This window comes from Crinia signifera, chromosome 7 (assembly GCF_055691185.1).
Source record: "Crinia signifera chromosome 7, ASM5569118v1, whole genome shotgun sequence".
Classification (NCBI taxonomy): domain Eukaryota; kingdom Metazoa; phylum Chordata; class Amphibia; order Anura; family Myobatrachidae; genus Crinia; species Crinia signifera.
This window is the reverse complement of record NC_139223.1, coordinates 123,339,072-123,352,555: the sequence shown is the minus strand read 5'-3', so window position 1 is coordinate 123,352,555 and position 13,484 is coordinate 123,339,072. Positions and strand designations below refer to the sequence as shown.

The following is a 13,484-nucleotide window of genomic DNA, read 5'->3' as shown; positions in this document are numbered from 1 at the left end:
TCATTCATCATCTCAGAGCATAACGTGAGGAAGGCATTCAGGAGAGTGAACATAAGGAAGGCAGCAGGACCAGATGGCATTACAAGTCGGGTCCTTAAGGCCTGTGCAGACCAGCTTGCTCCAGTGTTCACTGAGATATTCAACCTCTAACTAGACCAGTGTATCATCCCGACATGCTTCAAACAGTCCATCATTGTTCCAGTTCCCAAGAAACCACAGCCCACCAGCCTGAACGACTTCCGTCCAGTGGCCCTTACCTCAGTAGTGATGAAGGGCTTCGAACGACTAGTCAGAGACTTCATCACCACTTCTCTACCGCCCACCCTGGACCCGCTACAGTTTGCGTATCGTCCTAACCGATCTACTGAGGACGCCATTGCATACCTCCATCATGAAGCCCTGAGCCACCTGGACAGCAGAAGGGGGAATTAGGGGGAATTATGTAAAAATGCTATTCGTCATTTAATACAATAATACCCTCCATACTCACCACTAAGCTGGAGATCCTGGGCCTCAGCCGATCCTTGTGTTGCTGGATATCCAACTTTCTGTCAGACAGACCACAGGCGGTACGGATGGGCAACCACGTCTCACCCTCGCTCACCCTCAGCACTTGGGCCCCCTGCTCTCTATACTTACGATTGTGTGGCCACTTCGAGCTCCACCAACATCATTAAGTTTGCAGACGACACTGTGGTGGTGGGCCTGATCTCTAACAATGATGAGACAGCCTACCTAGAGGAGGTTAGCAACCTGGAATCTTGGTGCCAGGTCAACAATCTCTACCTTAACGTCAGCAAAACTAAGGAGCTAATAGTGGACTTCAGCACAAAGCAGGAGAGGAACTATCAGTCCCTGACCATCGGCGGGACACCAGTGGAGAGAGTAGACAGTTTCAGGTACCTGGGTGTCTACATCATACAGGACCTGACTTGATCCTGCCATGTTAACTCACTGGCGAAGAAGGCCCAGCAGCATCTCTATCATCTTGAAGGACTTTAGACTATCCTCAAGTGTACTAAAGAATTTCTATTCCTGCACCATTGAGTGTATCCTGACAGGAAATATCATGGCCTGGTTTGGAAACAGCACTAAGAAGGAAAGGCAAGCTCTCCAGAGGGTTGTGCGATCAGCAGAGCGTACGATCCGTTTAAAGCTCCCAGACCTGGATACTATATACAGCAAGCGATGCCGGACCAAAGCCAGGAAGATAATACATGACCTCAGCCATCCCAACAATGGACTATTCTCTGTTATGGTCAGGAAAACGCTACCGCTCATTGGGGCAGATGTATTAAGCCTTAAAGCCTTAACAAGAGATAAATTCAAGGGTAATAAAGAGAGATAAACGTCCAGCCAATCACATCCCAACTGCCATGTTACAGGCAGTGTTTGAAAAAAGTCAGTAAGGAGCTGATTGGCTGGACATTTATCTCTCTTTATCACCCTTGCATTTATCTCTTGTTAAGGCTTAATACATCTGCCCCAGTGAAGGAAAACACAGAGCGCATGAGAAGGAGCTTCTTCCCGCAGGCCATTAGGGCACTCAACCACACCTCCTAGTACCGGGACTTTCTTTCCTTCTGGATCTACCCGACACATTCTCTCTACACTCTTCCACAGCCAAAGTAATGTAGGACAGTTGCATAAAAAAGCATATCACTACATATTGAATTTGTATGATTTTTGTATATAACAAATACAATTTGAATTTGATTTGGTTTTGATTACCAAATCTGTATATTGAGTAATCCTCATCTCCGGAGTGCTGGAGGACCATTGCCCTGTTACCTGCAATAAATCCATTGGGTTTGAAAACTTTGCCATCTTCACTCCAACCAGGAGCCCAGGCTTCCAGAAATCTATAAATACTGGACTATTGCTGAAATATAGCCAGCTGCGGGTGGGATGTCAGTGCTGCGGGCGGGTTCCGGGATGTCCCATCCCCCCCCCCCCCCATCCCCGCAGATTTACCTGTATTCGCTGCGGTGGTCCCGGCTCCCCTCCTGGCTTGATTCTGATGCTATGGAGATGGACCATTATAAAATGTCTGTCCTCATATAGCAGAAAGTTCTCTGAAACTGTATGGGGTCGGACATTTTGTGATGGTCCGTTCTTCATAGCATCAGAATGAAGCCAGGAGGGGAGCCGGGACAACCGCAGCGAATACAGGTAAATCTGCGGGGGGATGGAGGGGAGGGCATGGGACATCCCGGAACCCACCCGCAGCACTGACATCCTACCCGCAGTGCTGATAGGCACCAGAAACTTTTGGCGGGGCGCAGTATTTCAAGTTACGTCACTGAGTGATGTCTTTTATTAAGAAATTATTGAAACACAAAATATACGCATATATATATATATATATATATATATATACTGTATATATTTATATATTTACACATCCCATTCCCTAACCCCCCATCACCCTCCCTTAACCATACAATACCAACTTGACAATCTTAGTTTCTCCAATTTTCTTCTTGCATACACATTTACCACCTAATCCATCCTCCTTATACTTCTCATACACTCCCCATGCAATCCTAGTTATTCCCATTCTCCCCACTTTTCCTTCTTTCATTCCACAAAATACCTTTTTCATTCATTTTTCATTCATCCCTTCATGCTTCCCATACCCACTAACACTCTCTCGCCTTTCAATCCCATTATTACCATCACTATTCCCATCACGTCTTAACACCACACTGCCATTCTCTTTCCAAACCCACAGAACATCCTTCCACCCTCCCCCACCTTTCACACTCTGACCAACATTAACATCAGTCTCTACCCAATGGAGCATATCATCTACAGTATATTCCCTATCACATTTACACACACTAGGGTTAATTTTTGTTAGGAGCCAATTAACCTAACAGTATATTTTTAGATTGTGGGAGGAAACTGGAGCATACGGAAATAATTCATGAAATCACGTGGAGGGTATACAACTCGTACAGCCACAGGGAGAGTAAAACCCAAGACTTCACTGCTGTGGTGAAGTAATTCAAACCACTACCCAGGGCCAGTCCTACCATTAGGCATGGTATGTAGCCATGTAGAGCACCACACTGTGGTAGGCACCACCGCTGCTGTGTCTGGCCACGACCTGCTTAACTCCAGCTTCACTCCGTCCTAGACACCGCTGGCTCCTTTCTTCTATGTTCTCTCCAGCTGACATCCAACAGCTTAACGGACCCGATGATCATCTTCCTTCTCCTCACCTAATATGTCCCTGCCACCCACTATCTCCCTGTAATCTTGAGGGTACTATTGTTTGGCCACGCCCCTTCCTCATGAGATCGCACTCCTAATTCACACACTGCTACTTTGTAATATTTATCTCATCTCTGAGGGCCAAATTCAATATTTGCTTAATAATAAATTAAGCTAGGGCCTGCCATGCCATTACCCCCAACATGCCCAATTTTTGTTGGCAATTCCATCATTGAGATTATAATGATAGGAACCAATTAATATACAGCATCAAAGAAAAGTATAAAAAAATGTTTTGTTCTAGTAGCAATGATAAAATGTCCCTTGGATGACATCATTCTTAATTCATATTATTACAGTGATGGTACCTTAGCTTACCTTAAAATATTCGTGGTGGTGCTGCTCCAGTGTTTCCATCTGTGGTGAGATATAAGCTGAAGAAATAGAAATAAATGAGTGTTATACAAAGGACAAGAGTATCACAGGCTGGGGAATCCAACACATCATCACAATAGAGAATGGAGCCAAATGTATAAACAAGCAGTAATGTAGGTGGTAAAGAGTTCATAAGTGGATGCAAGAGTGCAAGGCAGCAAATTTGTAGCCCTGCTGATTATCAGACGACTGCAAATGCGCATGGTGTGCTGTGTGCATGTGGGAGCCATAGTTTGAAGGCAGCCAGCTATGGCTAGCCATCGTTCGCTGCCCGCATGGTGATTGACACCCAGAGGCTGTGTGGTGGGCGGTCACCCTGCGTTTTCTGGAAGTGCCCCAGAAAAAGCAGGTGTTCCGCAGCTGTTGGGAGGGAGGGTCGCTAACATCAGCAGCAGCCTCCTTCTTCCCACGGCCATCCCAGTGCCAAGTAAGTCCTGGCTTACTCAGCGCTGCGGATAGAGAGGAAAACCATGCAATGGTGAGTGATTGCGAATGGTTTTCCCGTATGTGCATGGCTGTGAATTAATATGCAGCCGTGCACATGGACAGGAATTCATATTTGAGGATGTCATGGACCGGCGTTTACCTGATGGCTGGGCTCTTAAGGATCGCAGTCCAGAGATCAAGTCTGAATCTGCCCAATGTCCAGTTGTAGTAATTACATTTTGTAACACAATAAAACATTAAAGGGATCCCTCCATCTGCTATGCTCACACATTGGACCTTATTCTGGTTGGCTGCCATTTTTGCAGCCTTGCGAACCCACCAGATTCCACCCCCCCCCCCCCCACCCCCATCGCACCCCACGATCCCCCATGAATACCTGCACTGCTGCAAATGGATGATTTGCATAATCATCCATTCGCAGCTGGGGAGAAGTCATTCGATGGTCAGCGACCATCAAATGATTTCTCCAGTACTCGCAGATCAGAGACACCTCTATGGTGTCTCTGATCTCCGAGCGCCTTGTGCGGGAAGAAGGTGTCAGCTGCCCACCCCCCGCACCCATGTCACCGGGCGATTACCCAGCGTTTCATGGGAATGCCCATGAAATGCTGGGTGTTCCCATGGGCAGCCCCACCCACCCCCGGCCGCACTGCTAGATGCGAGTGTGACGGCGAACATGTAGTTCGCCGTGCCCACTCGCACCCTGCATCTGCACATGCGCTGAAATGCACCTGCTCATGCATCGATGCAAAACATTGGTCCCCTGGGCGACCAAACCAACCAGAAACCGAACCTACAGATCTAAATGGATGGATCCCCAGTGATGTGCTAGCAGAAGGTAAAGTGACTGGTCAGAATAGTAATCCTATTGAAATAAAGAATCAGGGCACTTCAGTAAGCTGTAGTAACTGGCCTTGTAGAAATAAACTTATTCTAATTATTTTACTCCCAAAAAATGTACAACTCATATGGTGTTTGTGCCTGTGTGAGAAATAGATGTAGTTTCACTCTCTGCCAGCAGATGGCAGTATTTCGGAGACTTATTGACAATAGACATATCTATCGATGCTAATCTACAAGTTGATATGTCTGTGTGTTAAAGCAGTTCCAAGAAGGGATGGGAAATGCATCATATTATACTTATAACTATAACAAAGAGGTTTCCAACTCCAATCAAACCCCCCTAATAGTCCAGGTATAAGAGTATTCATGCTTGAGCACAGGTGCTTGAATTCAGGTGATTTGGTCACGAGTTTAATCAACGGTACCCAAAGGTGGATATCCGCAAACCTTGGACTGTTATAGAGTCTGGTGTTTGGGGAGCACTGCTATTAATATAATGGGAATGTCACAGAAGTAGATAAACGTTTACTGACCTATTGTGGAGGATCTATATGGTACATCATCCATGGCACCATAGAAGCAAGTGTCAACAAGGAAACATTTCTCATCCTCTTTCCCTTCTTGTTCATAGTAAGCGGACTGGACAGTGACTGTGAAAGACCCCAAGTTTTGACCGGAATCCGAGACTGTCTCTATGGACTCAGTAAACAGGCAGAGATTCAGCTCTTCTAGACCTGGTGAAAGAGGACACTCATAACATTAACATTAATGACTGACACAGCAAATATATAAATATAAAGACATATAAGATAAGAATTGCGCACATATATGTACATAAAAAATAAAAATATATATAAGGATTGAAATTTATATACAGTATATATCTATACAAATGTTCCTTTCAATACAGTTTGTACTACGAGGTGACAGAAATTACGTGGCGCAGTGCTGCCTCAATTCACAGTCCCCTGAAGTTACACCCTAACTTCACAGAATATACATATAGAACAAAGAATTGGGAACATAGAAAAGTGGCGCAATAAGATACTTGATATTCTTATTTTAATGGGCTTCTCTCGAGATTCCAGCCGGATTTGTTCTCGTTTCGATATTGGCAACCGGTTATAGGTGAGTGTTCGAGTAAGGCAATCAAAAAAATAAAGATAACGAAGATTGATTAACACAAAAGTATGTGAAGTGTCAATTAATATAAACCATTTTTATGGTGGTGACAAAACGTGATGTAAGTGCATTCAGCAGGCGTACCCAGACTCACGTTGTGTCGTGGGGATGGTCCTCTCATCAAGGTTTCTTTGGTACGTCCTGGAGATGTTACTGGTGGGTCCTCAGTGCGTTGACGGAATTTGTCCGAAATTGTGCTCAAAAGAAATTAAAAGTGTCTTAGTTCCACTATAGCCTCCATATGTCACAATTGAATAAGTGTGTGGGGCCGCTGAACAAGGGTATTAGACCAAAGGCAGCGTACCTCACTTACGTGATAAACAGAAGGAAAACACACATAAAGGTTTCTTTAAGGTTTGGAGATAAGCGGGCGTACCCCTACTCACGGTGCATTTAGATGGTGAAAAGCTCATAAAGGTTTCTTTATGTAGAATTTTCCTTGGTGTGGACAATCCTGTGGTTTAGAGGATTTGGGGTGCCTCAGATTTGAGGGATTTGGTATGACCCAAAATTTTTCGTGTGTACATAAAAAAGGAAAAAAAGGTGATGTCTACGATCTTTTTTCAAAAGGTTTCACACCTTATAATTAGGGGGGTGTCGTGGATAAAGAGAAGGGCTGTGGTTAAAGCGCATACCTTACTTACGTAAGGAAGTGATGGGGGAACACATATAAAGGTATCTTTACTTTATTTCATAGATGGTAACAAGTGTAGGCGTACCCCTACTCACGGTGTAATTGTAGAGTATAAAACCTATCAAGGTTTCTTTCTCACGATTCTCTCTGGATAAGGTGGATTCAATAAATATGGATATCACCCTGGATCTTCCCCGGTGTAGATATCATAGAAATAAAGGAAAAATATTTCCCAAGGTATAATTTGGTGTATGTAGAATACTTGGATATATTTTCCTAGAAAAGGGAGATGGTGCGTACCCTACTCACCCCTATAAGTGGGGGGAACACACCCGTAGCGGTTTCTTTTGATCCACTCCTTATGTGGAACCAGAAAATTGGAGCCCAGAAGTCGATATAAAAAGGTATCACAAAGTTTTTAATCCAGAAAACATTTTCCTTACAAGTCCCATAAAAAATGGATTGTGAGAGCCAACCTCACACAAAATCCACTCCAAAATATTTTACAAAAACTTCAGCAATAAAAAACAAGATGAATAAAAAATATAAAAACAATACATACATCCGCAGGAAAAAAAGAGGTGGCTGTTCACTCTTAGCTGGCACGATCTACGCGTTTCGGTCCCTGTGACCTTTATCAAGATAAAGGTCACAGGGACCGAAACGCGTAGATCGGATGTATGTATTGTTTTTATATTTTTTATTCATCTTGTTTTTTATTGCTGAAGTTTTTGTAAAATATTTTGGAGTGGATTTTGTGTGAGGTTGGCTCTCACAATCCATTTTTTATGGGACTTGTAAGGAAAATGTTTTCTGGATTAAAAACTTTGTGATACCTTTTTATATCGACTTCTGGGCTCCAATTTTCTGGTTCCACATAAGGAGTGGATCAAAAGAAACCGCTACGGGTGTGTTCCCCCCACTTATAGGGGTGAGTAGGGTACGCACCATCTCCCTTTTCTAGGAAAATATATCCAAGTATTCTACATACACCAAATTATACCTAAGGAAATATTTTTCCTTTATTTCTATGATATCTACACCGGGGAAGATCCAGGGTGATATCCATATTTATTGAATCCACCTTATCCAGAGAGAATCGTGAGAAAGAAACCTTGATAGGTTTTATACTCTACAATTACACCGTGAGTAGGGGTACGCCTACACTTGTTACCATCTATGAAATAAAGTAAAGATACCTTTATATGTGTTCCCCCATCACTTCCTTACGTAAGTAAGGTATGCGCTTTAACCACAGCCCTTCTCTTTATCCACGACACCCCCCTAATTATAAGGTGTGAAACCTTTTGAAAAAAGATCGTAGACATCACCTTTTTTTCCTTTTTTATGTACACACGAAAAATTTTGGGTCATACCAAATCCCTCAAATCTGAGGCACCCCAAATCCTCTAAACCACAGGATTGTCCACACCAAGGAAAATTCTACATAAAGAAACCTTTATGAGCTTTTCACCATCTAAATGCACCGTGAGTAGGGGTACGCCCGCTTATCTCCAAACCTTAAAGAAACCTTTATGTGTGTTTTCCTTCTGTTTATCACGTAAGTGAGGTACGCTGCCTTTGGTCTAATACCCTTGTTCAGCGGCCCCACACACTTATTCAATTGTGACATATGGAGGCTATAGTGGAACTAAGACACTTTTAATTTCTTTTGAGCACAATTTCGGACAAATTCCGTCAACGCACTGAGGACCCACCAGTAACATCTCCAGGACGTACCAAAGAAACCTTGATGAGAGGACCATCCCCACGACACAACGTGAGTCTGGGTACGCCTGCTGAATGCACTTACATCACGTTTTGTCACCACCATAAAAATGGTTTATATTAATTGACACTTCACATACTTTTGTGTTAATCAATCTTCGTTATCTTTATTTTTTTGATTGCCTTTCAATACAGTGTCCAGTCAGTAATGCTGGAGCATGTGTATTCCTTCAGGGATAATTTATACTACACAGACGAAGATTTAAGAATAACGAAAAAATGAAGAAAAATAATGATGATAATAATAATAATAAACAAAATGTATATACATAAATAACAAATGGTCTGAATTATTTCTGACAAATAACACTGCACAAAAATGCTGTCGGTTCAATTAACATCATTTTTGTGCAGTGTTATTTGTCAGAAAGAATTCAGACCATTTGTTATTTATGTATATACATTTTGTTTTTTATTATTATTATTATTATTATCATCATTATTTTTCTACATTTTTTCGTTATTCTTAAATCTTCGTCTGTGTAGTATAAATTATCCCTGAATGAATACACATGCTCCAGCATTACTGACTGGACACTGTATTGAAAGGAACATTTGTTCTACGCATTAATAAGAGATTTCTTTGCACAAATAAAAACCATTTTGTTTTAACCAATCGTTGGTAGAATCTTAGTGACAGAGCGCAGCACTAAACCAATCTCTATATACTGTAAACCACAACGGACCCAGTCACCCGTTAAAGTGCAGCTGCTAGTCCTAGGTACACAATAATAGATTCCGTGCGCAGGTATACCCAGAAAACAGCCCCAATCCCCCCCTTTACTGTTTTTTTCTATTGCAATATATCTATACAGTAGATCTTTGCTCTCACAAAGATCCTACCCAAAGGGTCCTGACGGCAGGGTAACTCCCGAAACAGCGTTGACCGTCTCACTCTAAAGTTTGCTTTTTCACTAAAGACCTGGAGTAACGCCTGTTTATTTACACACACACACACACACACACACACACACACATATATCAAATCTTGGGACCGGCACTAGCTCAATAGAACAAATCAACTGCTCCAGGTACCTGCTATCCCCAATATATGGGAAATATGTAATGTCCTGAATCAGCGGCACTCAGAAGACTTGATCAGCCTGGGCAATGACAAACACTAAGCTGAAATGAGTATTGACAATACTCATTTGAGTTTAGTGTTTTCATTGCCCAGGCTGATCAAGTCTTCTGAGTGCCGCTGATTCAGGACATTATATATATATATATATATATATATATATATATATATATATATCACACAATAGCGGTTATGGCGCCCAATGTGTAAATGTTATCGTCCAAATACAATAATTGTTATCCAAATCCAAACGAAGTGAAAAGGAGATTTCTTCCAACACTTGTTTATTCAGTCTTCACAGGATTATTGGGTAAAAACGGCAAGTAGAAATTATGGTACTTGTGAGTTATCTGGGCGTCCGATTTTTTGATTGTATGCCTTAAGTTAAGGCATACAATCAGATGCGATGCGATACAATATCGCATCGCATCGCATCGCATGCGACCATCGGATGCGATGACCCGATTTTTCCATAGGAATCAATGTTAAAATGGACTGAGTCCATTTTAACATGGAATTCAATGGGAAAAAGGGGTCCTTTTCATACCCCTACTATCCAAGTGGGCATGGAGTTGGATATAAACCTGTGGCGAGCGTAGCGAGCCACCGAGCCCGAAGCGTGGCGAGCGAAGCGAGCCCCACGAGGGGACGGTATTCCGTGTCCCCTCGCGGGGCTCGCTACGCTCGCCACGCTTCGGGCTCGGTGGCTCGCTACGCTCGCCACAGGTTTATATCCAACTCCATGCCCACTTGGATAGTAGGGGTATGAAAAGGACCCCTTTTCCCATTGAATTCCATGTTAAAATGGACTCAGTCCATTTTAACATTGATTCCTATGGAAAAATCGGGTCATCGCATCGCATCGCATCGCATCCGATGGTCGCATGCGATGCGATGCGATGTCCCGATCCGACCCGATTTAAAAATCGGACGCCCGGATAACTCACAAGTACCGAAATTATTATATAGATATTTCTACTTGCCGTTTTTACCCAATAATCCTGTAAAGACTAAATAAACAAGTGTTGGAAGAAATCTCCTTTTCACTTCATTTGTATTTGGATAACAATTATTGTATTTGGACATTAACATTTACACATTGGGCACCATAACCACTATTGTGTGATATACTTGGGTTTGGTTATTCCCTATCCCTCAGGGAATTTAGTGGTAAGGCTGCCATATCTTGATATACTAATACTGTTAATTTGGTGGTAGCCCGATTTGGAATATTGGGGTATATATATATATATATATATATATATATATATATATATATATATATATACAGTGTACATACATATATATCACATATATGAGAAATCCTCATATATACTTTTCATTTTATGTACCTACAGTATATGTGCGCAACTCTTATCTTATATGTCTTTGTTATTTGTTCACTTTTTTTCATTTATTGTAAATGATACTTCTGAGTGGAATCACTGGTAATCACCGCCTTTATGTTAAAGAAATAATTGTTAGTAAGTCTATTCCCCCGTTTCTTATATATACACAAAAAATCAGGTTTGCCAAATATGTTTGAACTCTGGGAAAATGGCGGGAGGCATTGCATAAATAGCAATTGTTTTTTAGGACAGAAGAGTATAATGGATGCGCTCTCCTTGTTAGCTAATGAACGAGAATTAAATTGGTGGACTTGGGAAACCTGGTCCAGCATTGAAGACATATAGGGTGACATTTAATGTGATGCGAAAATGTGACTTTTGCTATATTTTCGTCAAAAACGGCCGAAATCGCACTTTTTCACGAATTCGCATATTCAATGAGATGCGAAAAATGGCAAAACCCGCAGATTTTGCCGCAAAATCGCACTTTCTGAAAGTGCGATTTTTACTCGCGCCGGAACTCGCATCCAGATGTTTTCCCATTGAAAAGTATACAATCATTGAGATCTGTGCATGGTCCTGTGTTAAAAAATGTGTTAAAGTGTTTTTTGGGGGAAAAATGGCGTGGCATCCCCCTCCTGAGCATAACCAGCCCCGGTCTCATTGAGCCAGACCTGGTTCCAAAAATATGGAGGACAAAAAGCATAGGGGTCCCCCGTATTTCTGAAACCAGCCCCGGACTCTAAGACCGGTCCTGGTTCCAAAAATACAGGGAACAAAAAATATATACAAAAAATATATATGTGTGTATGTATGTATGTATGTATGTATGTATGCATGTGCTGGTGCCTTGAGGAATGAGGATGGGACCTTGTAAACATATCATAATTCTATAAGAAAAATCACCCTTGTGGCTACTCACCAACACTGGACATAAACTCCACGGCCTCTCTGCTTGCACTCAGGACCTTGATAGAGTCAGGAGCCTTCAAAGTTGGTGAGCAACCTGCCGACATCTTTTAAGATTTCTGTAAAAAACATTTTTTTTGTTAGTTTTTGTTTTTTGTAAGTCATTAAAAATCTATTTGCTGTGCTTATTCCAACCTTAACTAAAATCTGCAATCTCTCTCTTGCTACTGGTACTTTTCCTTCTCTGCTCAAACATGCAGTGATTACTCCCATTCTGAAAAAACACAATTCTGACTTTAACTCTCTCTCTAACTATCGTCCTATCTCTCAGCTCCCATGCCTCTTCAAGCTACTGGAGAGACTTGTCTACTCTCGCCTCACAAACTTTCTTAACTCTCACACCCTATTAGACCCGCTTCAGTCAGGCTTTCGCTCTCAACACTCCACTGAGACAGCACTGTCTAAAGTGGTGAATGAACTGGTCACTGCTAAGTCTAAAGGTCATTACTCACTACTTATTCTTCTAGATCTTTCTGTTGCGTTTGACACTGTGGATCACACTCTTCTCTTACAAACACTACACTCCCTAGGTCTTAATGATACAGCCTTTCCTGGTTCACATCTTACCTATCTGAATGCTCTTTCAGTGTTCGCTTCTCTGACTCTACTTCCTCTTCACTACCTCTGTCAGTCGCAGTTCCGCAAGGCTCAATCTTAGGTCCTCTGCTTTTCTCATTCTATACTTTTCTTGGCAAACTATTCAGCTCTTTCGGATTTCACTTATATGATACTCAAATCTATCTATCAACCCAAGAGTTGTCATCAGTGGTTTTGGGCCGAGTCTCTGAATGTCTCTCTGCCATCTCATCTTGGATGTCTTCTCGCCAACTCAAACTCAATATTTCCAAAACAAAATTACGTATATTCCCGCCAACTAAGAACAGTTACCATCCTGACCTCTCCATCGCTGTTGACAACTCAACAATCTACCCTACCCCACAAGCTCGTTACTTAGGGGTCACCCTTGACTCTGAACTGTCCTTTCTTCGCCACATTCAATCTGTCTTCAAATCATGTTACATGCATCTAAAAAACATATCCAAAATATGACCCTATCTCACACAAGACACTACTAAATCTCTTATCCATGCACTCATTATAACTCGCATTGATTATTGCAATAGTCTCCTAACTGGTCTTCCCAAGAACAGACTCTAACCACTGCAATCCATTTTAAATGCTGCTGCTAGGCTGATCTTCCTTGTAAGACGCTCATCGTCTGCTGATCTGCTCTGCCAGTCCCTTCATTGGTTGCCTGTATCTTACCGTATTCAATATAAAACACTTCTACTTGCATATAAAGCTATTAATCACACTGCACCAGCATATATCTCTTTACTTATCACAAAATATCTCCCATCTCGACCACTCCTCTCTGCACAAGATCTGCATCTCTCTTCTGCACAGATCACTAGCTCCCATTCACTATTACAGGACTTTCATCGTGCTGATCCCATCCTATGGAATGCCCTTCCACGCAAAATAAGCCTCGAAACTTTAAAGTGTTCCCTGAAAACTCACCTCTTCAGACAAGCCT

General features: G+C 42.1%; 1 protein-coding gene across 1 annotated transcript in view; it reads right to left on the bottom strand.

Annotated features, from left to right (window-relative positions):
• Nucleotides 1-13,484, bottom strand: part of CATIP (ciliogenesis associated TTC17 interacting protein) — a 51,934-nt gene that overhangs the window by 29,452 nt on the left and 8,998 nt on the right. The window contains exons 2-4 of the mRNA XM_083153705.1: nucleotides 11,901-12,006; nucleotides 5,478-5,678; nucleotides 3,598-3,653 (exon numbers count right to left, since the gene is read on the bottom strand). Of these exons, the coding sequence (XP_083009831.1) occupies nucleotides 3,598-3,653; nucleotides 5,478-5,678; nucleotides 11,901-11,994 (351 nt within the window). The 5' untranslated portion in view covers nucleotides 11,995-12,006. The remainder of the gene's footprint in view (nucleotides 1-3,597; nucleotides 3,654-5,477; nucleotides 5,679-11,900; nucleotides 12,007-13,484) is intronic.